The sequence below is a fragment of the Phaethon aethereus genome (genome assembly GCF_964289735.1).
Source record: "Phaethon aethereus genome assembly, chromosome: 1".
Lineage (NCBI taxonomy): Eukaryota > Metazoa > Chordata > Aves > Phaethontiformes > Phaethontidae > Phaethon > Phaethon aethereus.
In genome coordinates, this window is record NC_138575.1 from 57,037,776 (window position 1) to 57,055,392 (window position 17,617).

A 17,617-nucleotide genomic window follows, 5' to 3' on the forward strand; every position below is an offset into this window, starting at 1 on the left:
AGGTACTCGCGCCAAGAAGAGGACCACCGGCCGCGACGCGGGTCTTCCCTAGACGACAGAAGGTGACGATGGAGCAGCTCCTCGGAGAGGGTTTTCTCGGCAGCCCTCCGCGCGATCGCACTCGGCCGTTCCCGTTAGGGGCGGTGCTTTGGTAAAGCGCTGTCCTCACCCCGGCCAGGACCGGGGGCGGGGGGGAGCGCGGGTCGGAGGTGAGCGCGCGGGTCGGAGGTGAGCACGCGGGGCGGCGGCAGCGCCAGGAGGGTGTTGTGTCGACATGGCAAAGCACCACCCGGACCTCATCTTCTGCCGCAAGCAGGCGGGCGTAGGTGAGTCCCGGAGGGGTTCCCCCCTCTTGCCCGCCCCGCTGCGGGGCGAGGCGCGCGCGCTTGTGTGTGTGCCGTTAGTGGCCGTTAGGCGCGCGCGTGGCCGTTAGGCCTGGTGGGGGGGAGGGGCGCCCGCATCGCTCCTCCCTATTTTATTTTACTTCTGGCTTGATATTTTGTCGTGTTCTGTGGATTCTCCCCCTCTAGTGGGAGAGGAGGCTCTGTAAGGAAGGCCCCTGGCCCTAGCCCTGTTCTCGGTGCTTCCCCCCGGGCGTCTGTCCTGGCGTGCCCGAGAGGGCTCCTGGGCCTCTCTCAGTAGAGCTGAAAGGCTTTAATGTGTGCCTAACAGCAGCCTCTTCTTCCTCAGGTGGGCAGAGAGGCAGAGGAAGTTGATGGCTGTACACAGAAGAATGTGGGGGTTTTGTGCTGGCCACAGTTGGCCACACCAGTGCAGCCAGGAGAATGAACTGAAGGCTTCAGCCAACTCTGGGAGCATCTTTCTGGCTGCAAGATAAAAGTTGTCTTCTAGGTTATACTTCTATACAGATAATGAGCTTTATTCTTGTCGCTTGGGTCAGAATTTGTTCTGCTAAGTCTTAGAGAAGTTTTATACAAGATTAGAAATTGAGATACCTCTTTTTTTTTTCTCTCCTTGGAAAAGCAAGTTTAACATGCAACTCTCTGAAAGAACTGTAAACACAAAATATTCAGCTGCACCGTCCATAGGAAATTTCTTTTTAGAATAGTTAATGCAGCTAACTGTCCATATATGTTGAAAATTCATTTCCAGCCTGATGAATTCCTTGACCCTCAAACTTCAACTGAATAGCTATTTAGTCTTTGTGAATATGGACATCTGGTCTTTAGAACTTGATATTTATGGCATTTACCCGGGTTACTAACATCATTGTAAGTTTCCTAGACAAGTGACATGACTTCTAAGATACATTTAGCTACCTTCATGTTCTGAAGTGAAGAAGGTATTTGGGTTGCCTTAAATCAAATAGACACTTGATTTTTTTTTTTTTCTTTGTCTTATTAAAACCAGTGTAAAAAGTGTGCTGAGACTCATGTATAGGATTTCCTTCAGTCAAGTACATTGGCTATGTTTGAAACAGAGTAATGAATGTAGGTTTTCTTGCTGTCAGTGGGTGTCCTTGCACATTCATAGTGCATCTAAACTTTGATCTTGGTAAATGTCTCCAGGAGGATATATATTTTGTTTTTCATAAATATGTGTTTATGCTCAAACTGTTTCTGTGGTTTACTTTTTTTTTTTTTTAAAGAGTGCTCACTGCAGAAGATAATTATTTGACATTCAAGCTTGTAGTTACTTAAATTTTTTTCCTGCTTCTGCCTCTAATTTTTTTTTCTTCTTTTTCTTCTTACAGCAATTGGAAGACTTTGTGAAAAATGTAAGTATAGCTTCTACATATAGTTGCCTGAGAACATGGTATTGTGGTTAGAGCACACAGTTTGGATTTGGCCATTGGGTTCTGGTTTTGCTTTAACCATGAACATGATGTCACTCTTTGAGATAGGAAGACTTACTTGTGTATTGCAAGTGTAAATCAGTGATACTTACAAAGTTACCTGCTCAAATAGATTGTCACACAAATGCATGCTGTTCTAGAGTATATGCTGCCAGCTTTTTCAGTAGCTGAGGCTACAGTGGCTTCTTGATTGATTCCTTGTAATCTGTAATACAAAATGACCAGCCTGGTCATTTCAAAGCGGGGGGAGAAGCATTTTTGGAATCTAACTTCTTCACACCTTGAGAAAGGTTCCCTTCAGCATCTAGGGGAATAAGAAAGGAAAGGGGGAAACATCTAGACTTGGAGCAGAAAAAACCCACAGAATCAAATGCCCATGCTCAGCTGTACAAGAGAACAAAGAGTATGATCTGTCATTAGATCCTTGTAGGGGAACAGAAGAAAAAAGGTGACTAATTCATGACTCAAAAATAGTATGAAAATAAGCAAAATGGGGAAAAGCACAGTCTGAAGCAACAAGATTGTTTTCAAGAACACTCAGCAGTGAAGCAGATTCACATTGGTAGTGATTCACAAACAGTAGTTGAGGGCTGTTGTGCTGGAGATTTAAGAGCAGGTTAGATGAGCTGTTTGTGGGAGTCGGGATTAGGTGCTTTGGGAACTGGTAATAGGATATGAAGCCTTTCAACCTTGGGTCAGTGTTTTGGATAAGGTCCAGCACAGCAGAGACGGTTAATGGCTGCTTGCCTGTATGATATGAGTACTAGAATTTCACTCAGTTCCTTGTGAGAAAGCAAGAGCAACTTCTGTGAAATGGCTGTTTATGCCAGTTTGCCCTTTCTTTGGCCTTCTCACAGATGAAGTATTAAAAGGACCATGAGTACAATCTCTTATCTCATCTCTTTGAGGATAGTAACTCCAGACTTTTGTTGATGTGGCACTGTGGGAGAAGCTTACACTGCTGCTTCTGTGTAGGTAAGGACACTAGTCCTGTCAGTCCAGCATTTTTTTCGCAAGTGAAAAATTAAGGAAAAGTTCTAGAGTAAAAGTAATGGTACAATCTAAGCAGATGTTGGCTAATCACAGAAGTGACTTTGGGTTTCTTCTTTGATTATGAATGCATGATTGAAAAAAAAAACCAAACCAACATCAAATACTGCAGGCTACTGGCCCTTGTTCTTCTCAAGTCTGTGTGCAAATACAAAGTTTCACCCTGTGCCTGCAAGATGAATTTCTGCAGTCCCATTGTATTGTCTTTGAGTGTACAGGCAAGTTTTTTGACTACGAAGCTTTTAATCTTCTGTATGGGGGTGGAGAAAAGGACATTCTGTAACCAAAGGCTCTGCTGTACTTGCAGGTGATGGCAAATGCGTGATCTGTGACTCCTATGTGCGGCCCTGCACTCTTGTGCGCATATGTGATGAGTGTAACTACGGCTCGTACCAAGGGCGCTGTGTGATCTGTGGGGGTCCAGGAGTATCTGATGCCTACTACTGCAAGGAGTGTACCATCCAGGAAAAAGATGTATGTTGTCATCAGGTCTCCTGTTGAATTGGTTATGTCTTTATTTAGTAGCCATGCTTATCTTTAAGTGGCTTGGAGCTAGTGAAATTAGTGGTGGGACATGGGACGCTTGGGTTCCGCTACCAATATTGGCACTGGTTTTCATTACCTTGTACCTTTCTTCCCTTGTGTCGTGGTTTAGCCCCAGCCGGCAACTAAGCACCACGCAGCCTCTCACTCACTCCCTCTCCCACAGTGGGATGGGGGAGAGAATTAGAAAAAAAACCTCGTGGGTTGAGATAAACACAGTTTAATAGGACAGAAAGAGAGAAAAAAACAACAATAATAATACCGACAAAGGAAGGTACAAGAACAAGTGATGCTCAATACAGCAATTGCTCACCACCTGGCGATCGACAGGCCGTCTCTGAGCAGCGATTTCCGCCCCCTGGCCATCTCCAGTTTATGTACTGGGCATGACGTCGTATGGTAGGGAACATCTCTTTGGCCGGTCTGGGTCAGCTGTCCTGGTTGTGTCCCCTCCCAGCTTCCTGTGCACCCCCAGCCTCCTTGCTAGCCGGCCAGCACAAGAAGCTGGACTGTCCTTGACTGCTTAGCAACAACCCAAAACATCAGCACATTATCAACAGTTTCTCATCCCAGATCCAAAACATAGTCTCACACTAGCTTCTGTGAAGAAAACCAGCGCTATCCTGGCTGAAACCAGGACACCCTGTTGGTAGTTCCATGTTTGCAAAGCATTTTGAAATACCATAGCATTTTGAGGTATTGTAACTCTTCATCCCAAAGGATCTTTGACTGCTTTGCACTGCACTCTCACGACTTGCTTTGTCCACACACTGCTTGCTACCACTTTAAGTTGTTACCTTACTTACAGTCTCTCAGCCTAGGTTTTATCAGGGTCAGAGATATTCCAGATGCTGCAAAGGCAGTGGTAGGACCAGCTCCTTCCTAGAAGTCCATTATCAACCACTGACCAAGGGCACGTACAATACTTGCATACCTTACAGGCCCATGGAATCACTACCTGTAGTTTCCTTTGGATAACAACATAAAGTTAGATCTTAGTGTCCATTGTCTGCACTACTAATTGTGGTTTACAAGTTTAAAGCTTCTTGTATAATTTCAGTGGGATATGATTTATTTTTTTAATTCTTTTCCAGAATGGCCTATGTTGTAGGTGTCTCTTTTTCTGCTAACACTTTTTGGTGTAATGATCCCTTATTTCTATAGTCAGTGCTATAATCTTTTTATAATCTTCTTGTGCCAAAAGATAGCCACTGCACATGTGAAATGAGGCAGCTGTTCACCCCCTGTAAGGTGTTTGTTAATATCCAATATAATGAGCGCAGGACGTGAAGAATTGCAAATGAAGAGCAATAACATGATGCTTGCAGTTGCAATATCCCCAGAATATGGACCTGATAGCTGTGAGAGTGTTAAAGGTTGTTTGGGTTTTGGTGCTTTGCAGATGCCATTTCCAGCATGCCCTAATGACAGTGGAGAACACGCTGAGAGTATGGTTCAGATTGATTTACAGGAACATGCTCAGCTGAATGAGCTACTGGTTTAATTCTCTGCAGTGCCTATGTTTTCTCTAGAGGCCTGCAGCTAAATTCAGGACAGGGGCAGGTCCTCATTTGAATTTAGTCATTAGGTCTGACAAGACCATAATCTTTCTTAGTATCTAAATATGGATATAAATGCTGTGATGATCGTGCTGCCTCCTACTTTAGAAATTCTAGTGAGAAACTAGTTTTGTCCACTTGCCTTTGGAACCAAGACACCTGGCTTGATAAGTCATGAGTAAAATAGGCTTGGTTTTATTTTTGTCAATTCATATTGATTCCCAACAGGTATTTTTCATAACCTGAGCTCACCTGTAGCTTTTCACGTCTGGTTCAGGTGTGAAATAGCCAGCTGCTCTGCAAGGGAGGATTGTAGAAAATGTAGAGCTGGAGGAGCAGGAGAATGACAAGTCAGAACTGAGGTATTTTGACAACTGGTGAAGGCTGCTGTGGGTGAAGACAGTTGCTCTGAGCAGCAAACTCAAATTTTAGGGATTATTGCAGATGCGAAGTTGCAGATCTGAAACAGCAGATTTGACATGATTGACTTGCAAGATTGAAAAGTGCTGGCACAGGTGTAGGGTGCCCAGAATGAGAAAAGTTGTATGCTGCCTGTCACAATTATGGTAGCTGGTGCTAATGTGAATAAGAAAAGCAGATGGACAGAGCTCTATACCTGAAACTCTAACGCTCCAAGGTTTCAGTCACAGCACTTCCATCATACTCAGAGAAAGAGTGGAAAAGATAGAGAAGCAAGAAAGCAAATACTAAAATGGAGAGAGGAGATGGAATGCTGTTGGGCACAAGGCAAAGGGCCTGATTACTCTTGGTTCATTTGTTCTGATGAAGGGAGGAATGAGGTATTGTTTCACCTCACTTCAATCTATGGGTAAGGGCCAAAACACCGTCTTGTCCCCCAGGACAGCTGTGAGTTGCAAAAAGCAATCTTTCCTTGGGGGCAGGAGCATGCTCCTGCGCTGCCTCCTTAGGAGGAGGTGGAAGAATGAACAGAGCCCTGCAATAATGCTGTCAAGATTGTCACAGACTCCCTGGATCGTGGGAGGCAAGGCTTGGAAGAGTCCTACTACTGAGGTTCAAAATCAGATAAGGAGACAGTAGCTAGAGATGGGTTGTGGCAGGTGTATGGGGGAGGGATGATTTCTTCCCCTCCACCTCCTTCTGTTATTTCTACCATGCAGACCTTCCCATTGGGTTGCATCTCCTGCACAGGAACAGGTATCGGTGGGGCAGCTTGGGTGCAGTTTCTACAGCGGCTGACATCTGTCCGGAGGCTTTCTAAATCTAATCCAATCAGGCTGACACAACAGCCAAGGACACGTGTTCCTCTGCCTGCTGGGCCCCTCACAGCTGCTGTTGCCAGCCATAACATTTTGCCCTCAAGAGTTATGCAGATGCTGGGCTCAGGTGGCCTGCGGACAGATGTTCCCTGTATACCAAGAGGTGCATCTCTTGATTTGTCTTTGCAACCACCCCTCTGAAGTGGGTCTCCCCCACTCCCCTTCTTGCATTTCTTGTGGCTTTTTTCTCACTGTCTACTGGAATTCAGGTACAAGAACTTATCCGTGTAGCTGCTGTGAATAGCTGTCCTCTCCCAAGATGACTGTACAGCTTCTGCAATAATCAGTCTGGAATGCAGGAAATCTCAGATTCAGTTCTGCTGTCACAGCTGAGAGGGGTCCCTAAACATGGGAATGGCTTGGTGACATCCAAAGCAACAAGATTCTTTTTGGCTAAGGAGGGGAAAGGTTATTCCTCTGGGCCCTATAAATCCTGCATATCCTAATTTAGAAAGAATCCAGTCTTGAGGCACTGAGCATCCTTTTCATTAAACTGCTGATGTTATACGAGCTGTTTTCCATCTTCACCCTGAGGAATGTCCTGGAGTAATGTTAAAAAGGCTCTCAGTCCATCCTCTTCTCTGTTCCACTCCCTTGCTGGTAGTACCCAGAATTGGAGGGCAGTTTGTCTGCACAGGTGTTTGAAATGTGTGTGTTGAGGACAGGGTGAGGGGTGTGAGAACTGAGAACCTACTGGAACTGTGTAAGCCATGATGTTGTTTTGTTTGCCCATCTCCTAACTTACATCCTCTTTTCTTCTTACAGAGAGATGGTTGCCCTAAGATTGTCAACCTGGGCAGTTCCAAGACAGATCTCTTCTACGAAAGGAAAAAGTATGGCTTCAAGAAGAGGTGATCCTATCCATGCATGGCTACACCTCCTGTCGGGTTGGCGAGAGAGTCTTGGAACATCTCTGGACTTTACTATTACTATTATTGAATACTGGCTGATTATTTTTTTTCTAAAGCAGTACAAATTCAGTAGTATACTTGGGGTTGGAGAAGGAGCAGACTGAGTGGTGGCTGAAACCTGATCAGAACTGACTATCAGAAAGAGCAAGTGAGGATTACTGTCTCTTGCCTTTTCAGAATCTCTGCTAGTAGCTGTCCCAGCTCGCTGTAAAAATCCTGGTGGGCAAGTATTTACACGTGGAGGAAACCAGCTCCGTAAAAAGCAAGGTCCCTTTCTGGTATGGTGAAACACTTTTGCGCATGTACTTACCAGGCCTCCTCTCGATTGTTAGAAATTGCCCCACAGCATCAGTATTGAGGAACAGAGCACCAATCCCATGTGTCCACTCCCCCTCCTCCCTTCCTCCAGTATATTTCCATGCTGCCCTGTTTTATAAGGAGCCTACTCATGGCCGGTGCCTTCCTAGGGAGAGCACAGCTGTTCCACGTTTTCTTTGACAGATTAATCCAAAGCCTTTTCTTGTAACTGTTTCTGTAGGATGCATACCAATAAAGCTTCTTTTGGGTTTTTTTTTGTATAACAAGGATTTCTCTCCGGTTCATTCTGTGCCTAGCCTGTCTGGAGCTTTCTGGGGACACGCAGGATTAGCCCAGCGAGAACTGCACAATGGGTTATCTGGTTTCTGATGGTGCCTGCTTATGGCCATGTGACCTTGCTGCAAGGAGCTTCAGGGAATGGCTATTGCTTTTGTCTGCCTGTGATCCCAGCCACTGATCATTTTGTCCCGTAGCATGAGGATCGCTGAGCTTGTAACCCTTATCCTAGCTAATACGGCTGTGGATGTTGCTTCACCATGCAAACATCCAATCCCTTTCTAAAACCTGCTAAGCTATTTCACTTGCTATCCTGTTCTTGTGAATAAGTTAAAGCCTTCCCTGCTGTAACTGGAAACCAACTATTGTGTTCTAGGCTATTAGCCATATGCATGCTGAAAACCAGAGGCTGCTTGTTTGTCAAATACCAGTACAGGCTAAAAGCAGTCTGTTGGCTCAGCAGAGATCTGGGAACGGGCGCCTTTATGCAGAGGCGAAACTGAGTTCCCTACTAGTGTGTGTGTTCCTCAGATGGTTAAATTAGGGTCCTAGCTCAGCGTGCCCTGCTTAAAGTCCTCATAGTCTGAGCAGAGCATGTGCTACAGTAACGGGGTTCTCTTTGTGCAGTCTTGTGGTGCAGAGCCTGTTTTGTTCCACTTCCAGGATTTTGGTTGTTCCCCCTGAGGTTAGTACCGATTCCTCTAACTCCTCTCTGGCTTAAATGCCTCTTCTACCTGCTCCAGCCACTTAGGTGTTTTGGAGAAGAGTGAAAACAAGCAGACAAGTTGTGATCATCCTTCCCTTAAAGGTCATTTCTGCTGCAGCTGGCTCTAGCTATGACTGGTCCTACAGCTATCTCAGCTGCTCTTTCCTCTCCCCCTCAGCTATTAATTCTGTCAGATTTTTCTTCCAAGCGTTTTGCAGGCCTGAGAGTATCTGTATATCTTCTTCGCTGCACCATGGTTCCCTTACACAGCTTCTGGTTAATTTTCACTGACATGGATGTTGTTTGCCAACATGTTCAGAGAAAACTGGTTCTTTGCTTCCAGCAAACCCACTGTCTCAAAGGAATTTTACCTGAATAGGCAGCTGCCTCTTGGTCCTGACTGGGAAGCCTATGTCAGAGCCATTATCAGCTGTGTTAAATTCTATGTTTCTTTAAAAGCAGGGCATGACATGCAGGTTTTTTTCTACCTGGAACTTTATCACTTCAACCAGAATTTATCACTTGCTCTCAGTCAGGCCACCCAAATTATCGCACTAGGAATGCAGAAGGTTTACGCGTTTGTGTTTGTTTTTCTTTCATGGAAGTTTCTAAGATAACAAAAGTTGTTCAGTGAAGAGGGAAATTAAGTTTGAATTATTTCTTTTGTCTCAGAGTTATTGCCCCTGGTGCAGGGAGCCCTAGAAGATCTAATTTTGGAGCAGCCCTTGTTCGTGATCATTTAGCAGGATCAGCCAGGCAGGGGTTGCTATAGAGACACGAGTGTCCCCATCCCTTCCCCCACCCCCAAAAACAGCTGAACATACTTACTTTCTTGGCACTCCGGGTGCCCTCACTCTGACTGCTGGGTATATCAGTCTACATTCTGGCAGCAATGAGAGTTAGACTGCCATTTCTAGCTGTTCTGAGTCACTGGGCAGGTGGAGGGAGGGACAGGCTTTTTCCCCTTTGCCTTGTTTGCTCAGACAGCTCTGGGGACAATGCCAAATGCTGCTGGTGCTCAGATCAGTTCAGCGCTGCTGCCTTTCTAGTACTTTCAGAGCACGGACGGGACATTGCCCTGAAGCTGCTAATTCAGACAAGGGTAATGGATACAGTTTGGTAGCCCAGAAAAACACGGCTTTACTTGCATGGTAATAATTTCTGTTCACCAGCAAATGAAACCCAGACAGGGACCCTAGAAAAGTGCAATATTTCTTACCCAAATAGATTTTAAGGTACTTGTCCAGTAGAAGGAGATTTCCTGGCAGTACTGGAGACCAGAGCATATCCTAAAAGGGTGAGCTTCCCTGCAGGGGGGGAATGAGAACAGAGGTGTCCTGCTACTGTGTGCCTGCTGAGCTCTGGAAGGGCTTCATCAGACCTTGGAGCCTTAAGCAGCCTGATTCAGGGGCTGTCTGGCTGCCAGCTGTGAAGCACTTGCATGACAACTGCAAGGAAGGGTGGGAGGGACGAGGGACGGCCACATCTCTGTGGCAGCTGAACCCCCATGGTGCTGCCTGCAAATCCTAATCGCATGGAGCTAAACGTGTCTTCCTGCCATTACTTTTCTAGATAGGGTTATCTCTTTTTTTTTTTTCTTCTTTTTTTTAACCAAAAGGATGTTGTATAAGAAGCTACAAATCCCTTTATTTCAAATATTTACATTGCGGGGGGGCAGAACATGGGACCTCCTGGCCTATTAAGTAACTGGCCTCTTTGTTGCCAATACTAACAAGGCATCACTGCGTTCTGAAATACAGATGTTCCCTGTTACCTCTTCAGAACAGCTACCAGCCACAGCATCACAACCTACAACCGAGCTCAGCAAATAGCTCCGTAACACACCTCCGGCCCTTTGAATCATCTAGACCTTGTCTTGACAAAGCCCTTGAGCCTGAAGCATTACCTTTCTTTTTTAAAAACAAAAAACAAGAAACCCAAAGGTAGGCAAAGGCCTAGAGTCTGCCTGTGAGCTTTCCCTGCGGGACTTGCACAGACAAAATCCTGCTTCTGAAACCTTATCTGCACAGGAGCTGTTATATTCTCATTGCAGGGATCAGTTGGAGATGTTGTTTGCCTGTTTCAACAGCAGGAAAAAATTTTTCATTTCCTTGAGGTTGTCATGTGACTTGAATGTAAAGAGGATTCAGGGTATGGCAATGTTAATTACGCCTGATTATAACCTGACTGCCCTTCCTTGGCATTAAATAACCCAGCAAAACGAGCTCTGTCCCGGTGGCCTGGCAATTTCTTCCCTCCCCATGTGCACATGATTTGGTAGCTTTGCTTTGACGTAATAGCCAAATGGCCGAGAACGCGTGAGTAGATACTGTGACAGAATTCCTCTGCCTGCATGTGTATCAGGGCAACACGATAATTAAAGGAACATGGTCAAGGCACAAATATTTTAAAAAGCCCTAATATGTAACACCCTCTTAGTAACACCTTATTAAAACAACAATAGAATTTTAGAAATGTAATTGCCTTTTTTTTCTTAATGATGCTAAAAATAGCGCAGTCATTTTAATTTCCTGATCTCTGGCTGACAGCGTGATTTGGTTTTCAGCAAAGCAAGGGAGTATTAGTAAAAAAAATGAGTTCTTTTGTAACTAAATTCCTTTTAAACTAGGAGTGATGAAAATAAGGCTTCTCATAATAGCTCTCATAAATCTTCCTCTTCTCTTCCTCCCCCTTCCCCTGCAGGGAAAAAAAAAAAACCTTCAGAAATTGTTGGGTTTTTTCTTCAATCAGTGGGAAAATGAGCAAGGATGGCTGCTGTAGCACTGTGGCTGGGAAGGAGAGCTTTAACCAATTTCTTAACGCATGGAGGTGGCTGGCTTCAAAAGAAGTCCTCTTCAGTGGCAAAGGCAGTACCTAAGGGAAAGGGTTCCTGAGTGAGGGAGGACAAACCAAGCCCAGAAAGATGCTGAGGGTCTTTGTGGAAACGGGGCAAGAGAGGAACTTTGTATTTTTGCACCGGGGGGGAGAATTATTTAACCAGAGGGACACGGAGCAGCTCAGGAAGCGCCTGTGGTCTTTGTCCCTTTTGAAAGCGGGCGATAAACTAAACATTCAAATGCAAGTCTCTTTATTATTGAGAAGATACAATTGCAAGATGGAATGTGACTCCACCATGGGATTTTCTTGGGAATTTCTTTAGAACCAAGACAAAACAGGACAGGATTTCATGGGCCAGGCAAGATGTCCCAGCTGTGACGGGAATGGCAGTAGTGCTTTGGTCAGCAAGACCAGTTCCTCCCCGATCTGCTTGTGTCAGGTCTGAGGAAGATGCCTGACATGTGGCTGGGAGAGCCTGGAAACACCATTCTTGGTGCCCATCCACTTGTCTGGAGCTTTACTCTGCTCAAAAGCTGCCTTACGTGTGGACCCTGAGAGCCCTTTGTGGGTGGTGTCTGCCCCAGAGGATGGCCTTAGGCCATAAAACATGTGGCCTGCAGGTGCCTGTAGGGATTTTGTTTCCTCAGAACTAGTAATAGGTATGGTTTAAAATACAGAGCACGGGGCTGTGTGCGCTGGCAGCTGGCGCCCTTTAAACACGTACGTGAAAAAAATACATCTGCTCCTGTAACGCTCCTCTGCAGGTGGCTGCTTTAGGGGACTCTCTGTTACCACACCTGGGTATCTCCTCCTACCCCAAAGCAAGTGCACTTGTTTTTTCTCCATTGTTGAGTTTTACTCATGGAGTAAAAGCCGTGTGGCGCTGGGTGAGTGCCTTCAGCTTGCTGGCAGGTGGCTGAGGCTCAGCTTTTGGGGATGCAGGTGCCCACCATCCGCCTGTGACCCTGGCAGGCGCCTGGGTGGCTCCAGAGATGGTCATCGCCACAGATGTCCTTTCCCAGGGCAGCACTCAACCCCTCCACCTTGTACCAGCCGCGGCGCCGGCTTGCGTAACGGCTCTCCTGGGTCACTACGGCTGGCGAGGCCTGCCCGCCCGGCGCCCTCGAACACCCCACGGTGCGGGACTGGACCGGCCGCGGCCGCCCTGGCGACTACAACTCCCGGCAGTCCCCGCGCCGCGCACAGCACCGCCCCACGCGCAGACCCCTTTCGACTCACTGGCTGAGGCAGCGCACCAATCCGAAGGCGCTGTCGGGCCCGGCCAGCCAATGGAAAGCCTGTTGCTAACACGCCGCAGTTATTTTTAGCACGGCCGCCGCTCGCGCACCTTATGGGACCCTCGCCTCAGTCGCGGCTGGGCCGGCCCTCAGCTGAGGGCGGAGGCGCACAGGCGTGTGGCGACGAAATAGTCCGCGGGTTGTTCGTCGTGAGGCGGGCAGCGCGGTGCCGGTGGGGCTGAGGGACCCTCCTTGCCTCGGGGTGCTGGGGTACGGGGCCGCAGGGGCGGTTGTGTCCTGCTGCTGCTCTCCTTGGGGTGCTACCGGCAGGCCTTGCCCCGTAGTCCCTTGAGGAGATGGGCCTGTAGCCTCTGGCCTCCCCGCCCAGTGCCTGCCTACCTCCCCCGTGTCACAGGGCTGGGGGTCCCGAGGGGTTGCCTGTTCTGCTCATGCCCTTCTGGGCGCTTTGGCCCCCATTCTCCCGCCCGCGCTGTTAGCGGGGCTGGAGGATTCCAGCACAGGAGTTCTTGAAGACATCGATGGGGCTTTGCACGGGACTTGTCCCCCCGGGAGCCCGAATTCCCCAGGGGCCCTCCTCACCCCGGGGCCGGTCCTGCCACGGAGCCGGGGCCTGAGAGCACCAGCCCCCGGCCTGCCGTGGCGGCTGCTGCGAAGCACCCGTCGTGGGCGGAGGCGAGGAAAATGCCGGCCGGTTCCGGCCGGTGCCTTCTCTCCCAGCTCCCGTTCGATCACTTCGCTGTGCCCCCCCTCAGGCTAAGCCGCTTGGGAAAATCCTCAGGTCAACCCTCATCCCCGCTAGCCCCTCTGCCCCTTCCTTCCCCCGGGGTCGGGGCGCTTCCCGGTGTCACGCGGGGGTGAAAAAAGGGGAGAAAAGGGGAATTAACACCCCCCCCCCCACCCCCCCCCCCCCCCCCCCCGTCCCCCGGGGTGCTGCGGACGGCGGTGCTGCTGATGGGCGGGGAGGGGAGGGGGAAGTAGTCCCGGCCCGCCCTCCGCCGCCGCATCACTCTGGGAGGGAGTGGGGATCCCTGCGCGGGGTTGCTAAGGGTGAAAGTTTGCCGTGAGTTGGCTCACTTGGGGCCAGGGCGCGGGCGGCTCCGGGCCGGCGGGGCGAGGAGCGGCGGCGACACAGGTACCGGCACCCGCACCCCCACCCACCTTTGGGCGTCCCGCACCACTTCTGGCCCGCGCCGCAGCTCCCCCCCCCCCGGGCCCGCCCCGCGGAGGAACCGCACCGCCGGGGATTAAAGCGAGGGAGGGGACGGGACGGGGCAGAGACCCGCACCCAACGCCTGGGCTCCGCCGGCAGCGCCCACGGCCCCCGACAGCCGCCGGCCTTGGAGCCGAGGACGAAGTAAGTGGGGCCGGGGGTGCTTCCCTCCTGCCCCCACCCCCCTTTCTCGGGCCGGGTTCCCCCCGCCAGCACGCCGTACCCCCTTTGTGGGCTTGGCCATCGCCCCCCCCCCCGCCCGCGGGAGGTAATTTATCCGCCCGTGGAGCGACCGTGCTGCTGCCGGCCCCCGGGAGGGGATTAATGAGGCTCCAAAAAGGGGCGGGGGGTAGGGTGTGAAACTCCTTGGGTCGGTGACGCTTTACAGTGCCCCAGTTCACCATTTTGTTTGGTTCCCCCCACCCCTAGTCTGATGCGGGGACGGAGGCGACTTAGCCCCCACAGCCCCGAAAAGGGCAGTCTGGGCCCGGGGGCGGCGGTGGGCACCCGGGGCTGCTGTGGGGTGGGGTATGTCGCCGCGGTATCTCGCTTCCCCCCCCGGCGGATTCGGCCCGTGCCGGCTCCGGGGAGGAGAAGCCCGGCGACAACAAAGGCGCTGCTGGGGCTGGGCTGGGCCGGGTGCCGCCGGCCCCTCTCCCGGCGGAGGGGCCCTGCCGCCCCGGTGAAGGCGGTGGCAGCGGGGTGCGGAGGCGGCCGTGGTGCCCTTCGCGGGCACGGCCGCCCCCAGGAATGGGTCATGAGGCCGCGGGGGAAGGTCAGGCCTGGGTTCCCGTCGCGGGTGCTGTACACCCACGCACCCCCCACACTCCCCTTGGTCTTCCAGGCCTCGGTGCCCCGCCGGGTGTGCGGGGCCGGGAGCTCGCCCTTGGGGCGGGGCGAACCTCTCCCCCCTCGGTCGAAGGGCTGTTTTGGGGACCCGTGTTTGCGACACCGAGTGCCCCACCGCAGGGACATGGGGCTTGTGGCCGCCTGGGCTCCGTCCTGCAGCCGTGGGGCGGAAGGAGGCTGCTGTGGGGTGTGGACGCGCCTCCCCGTCCCTGCTGGGAGGGAGGGGACGGGAGGAAGGGGGCGGCTGCCCGGCGGCCTCGGGCCGCGGGGCGTGTTCCCCGCCGTGGGCAGCGCCGGGGCGGGCTGGGCCGCCAAGGCGCATGTGCCGTGGAAAATTTTGTGCCCTGCCCCGTCGAGCCAAGCGCCTGGCCGGGCCGGCCGCGGGGCGCGACGGGAGGCGTAGTCCGGGGGCGAAGTAGGTCGCGGGGAGGGCGGGCGAGGACTGCAATTCCCAGGGTGCCTCGCGGCAGTGGGATGGGGGGAAGAGGGAGGCAGTCCGGCCGGGTCACCAGAAATAGCCGCTGTCCCGGGGAGGGGGTGGCCGCCTGCCTGCCTCGGGTGCGTCCCCGCAGGGCCGCTCGCCTCGAGTGGGAGCAGCCCCTCCACCGCCCGTGGGTGGGATTGGAAGAAGCTGTAAAGGGGGCCCTTGTTCCAGAGGGGTGTGGCATGCTGTGGGGCCACAGGTCGTCGTGGCAGCCGTCTCTTAAAGTCACTGGAAACGTCGCTGCCGAGGGTGAGGCGGCAGCCAGCCGGTTCCCGGGGGACAGACCTCTCTCAGGAGTTTGCAGGGATACTCGCAAGGTCACCTGCAGCGTTTGCGTAGCGAGGAGAAGAGGGCATCGTTCCCGTGTTTGCTCTTCTCTGATGCAAGTGGTTATTTGGTCTCTCTCCTTCAGCCCATCAGCGTTGCTGATAAACGGGGAGTCTGAGGGGGCTCCTGTAATCCCTACTGCAGAGCAGAGGAACAGCCCTTTGTTCCCTGCCGACACCTCGGTGTTCTGCCCCGGTACAGTAAGCCTTTACTTTGGAAATGCTGGCAATGTGGGCAAGCCTCTCTTCATGGAAGAGTTGTCAGAATACCTTTTACAATTGATATTTAGATGTTTTTTGTCTTGGAGCCATGCTGCTTCAGCTGTTTTTTGTGGTGGTTTTTTTAAATTTTATTCCTATGTTATCATGTTTTGGTGCAGTAGAAGGATTGAGGGGGTCCTACTGAAGCACATCTTACCATGTCAACAATTTGAGGCATCTCTTGACTTTTTGTCAAGATACTTCTGCAAGTATCAGCTGTATGCAGCTACCTTGGCAGCTGTTGGTATTATTAAGATAATTAACTCATGTTTTTCATAGTCAAGGTACAGAGTATTCCCCTCTTAGGAAGGGTGATTACTTCTTAAAGAAAAGAGGCAATGATTTATAATTGTATCTCCTCGCTGTCTTCTGCAGAAGGTTGGTGAGGATGTGGGCTCCTCAAAGTATATTGAGACATTTGTGTTGCAAATAGGGTGGTAACAAATCTTGGCCTCTGATCCTTTCCCAACATGTAATTTCTGATTTCTTAATAGATTTTTGATTCTGGATTAGAATTTGTCACATGAGATTAAAAAATTTACAAACTGGCTATTCTTTCTCTGCTTAAATTGCTGGGATCCCAAACTGTCTTCTCCCTTGGATGCCTTAAAGCCAAAGGAGCGAGAGGACTCCATGTAATCACACCTTGAGGTAGTACAGGCCGTATAAGCTCTTGCTAACATTTAGCTGTGTCCTTTCAAAGGCTTGCTTCATGCTGTTTTCTCTGGAAAAGGTTCCATCTCTGTGCGGAGACGTGCCTTCTGAAAATGGCTTCTCCTTGCTGTTCTCTGAAAAACTCTGGTTCATCTGCTCTTATTTGAACTTGGTCAGGTCTCTGTGACCTACCAAAAGTTGTTATACTACAGTAGTTCCTTAAAGCAGGTTTTAAAGGCAAGGTTGCTTTCCCTCTTTTCCTTCCCCTCATTCCTGTGTTTTTTCATGTTGCTGAGTCAAACCCAAATAGGATTCCTTCCAGAACTGACCATCTTGCTGGCACAGATATGTGGTGTTGGATTTGTTTCGGGTTACTATCATCCTGATGCCAAGCCTTTCTGAACTCAGACCAGTACAGAAAAAGCATAGAATCTGCATACCCCCCCCCTTTTTTTTTTGTAATAAAGCCTCAAAATACTTGAGGGTTTTTTTAAAATGTATTTAATCCTTCTTGTCCACTAAACTAGACCAAGCAAACAAGTCTGTTAAGGTTTTTTTTTTTCTTCCTCCTGACCTAGGCCAGCATGGATACCTAGTTGTGCTGCTGGGATTCCCAGTTTTTCAGGGCAATGCTGACACTGTATGTTTGTACTCCATCCCCACCCCCAAATTGTTGGCACAGGTTATAAACATTGGCTTGAGTGCTGTGTGAGAGCATCCCCAAAGCCCATTTTAGGAAGATGGTTGAACACGGTGTGTCTGTTTGAGCAAGGTGAGGGCAGCTGAAGACAGAGCGGCCTCTGACTAAGCTGCCAATTAAAAACTGGATATTCTGCTTCCCCCTGGAGAGGCGTGGAATCTGCTGGAAGTGTGCTTCCTCTTAAAATATCTATGGGATTTGTTTTCTTCGGATGGGTGACAGAGTGTGGTGCTGACCTACCTGGGGTTTTTTTTTTTGTACCCAGACGAACATTGTTTGCAAATCTGTGTGTAATGCGAGAGTTGAATGTCGTGGTTTTGCGTTGTGCTTTTGTGGGCTCTCTCCATTTCAGAGACTTCCTCACGAGGGCAGGAAGGAGGATTACTTCAGTCTTTGGCACGCAATTTCAGTTTTTATTAATTGGGTACCTGATCCTGGCAGAGCTCATCTTCCCTCTGCACAGGGATAAATGATGTCAACTGTATTGGACAGGCTGCTGGCACAACTGTGTTTTGTGACCCCCACGCACGTCTCCTCCCCCCTCCTTTCCCCCTGCAAT

The 17,617-nt window shown here is 50.1% G+C and overlaps 1 protein-coding gene across 1 annotated transcript; it reads left to right on the plus strand.

The window, feature by feature from the left end:
• Positions 1-274: 274 nt before the first annotated feature.
• Positions 275-7,121, plus strand: PHF5A (PHD finger protein 5A; the record flags this gene model as incomplete). The annotated part of the gene is made up of 4 exons (XM_082014361.1): positions 275-326; positions 1,715-1,738; positions 3,174-3,340; positions 7,032-7,121. 4 exons carry the CDS (start codon positions 275-277, stop codon positions 7,119-7,121), a joined length of 333 nt encoding a protein of 110 aa, XP_081870487.1.
• Between the last annotated feature and the right edge of the window lie 10,496 nt (positions 7,122-17,617).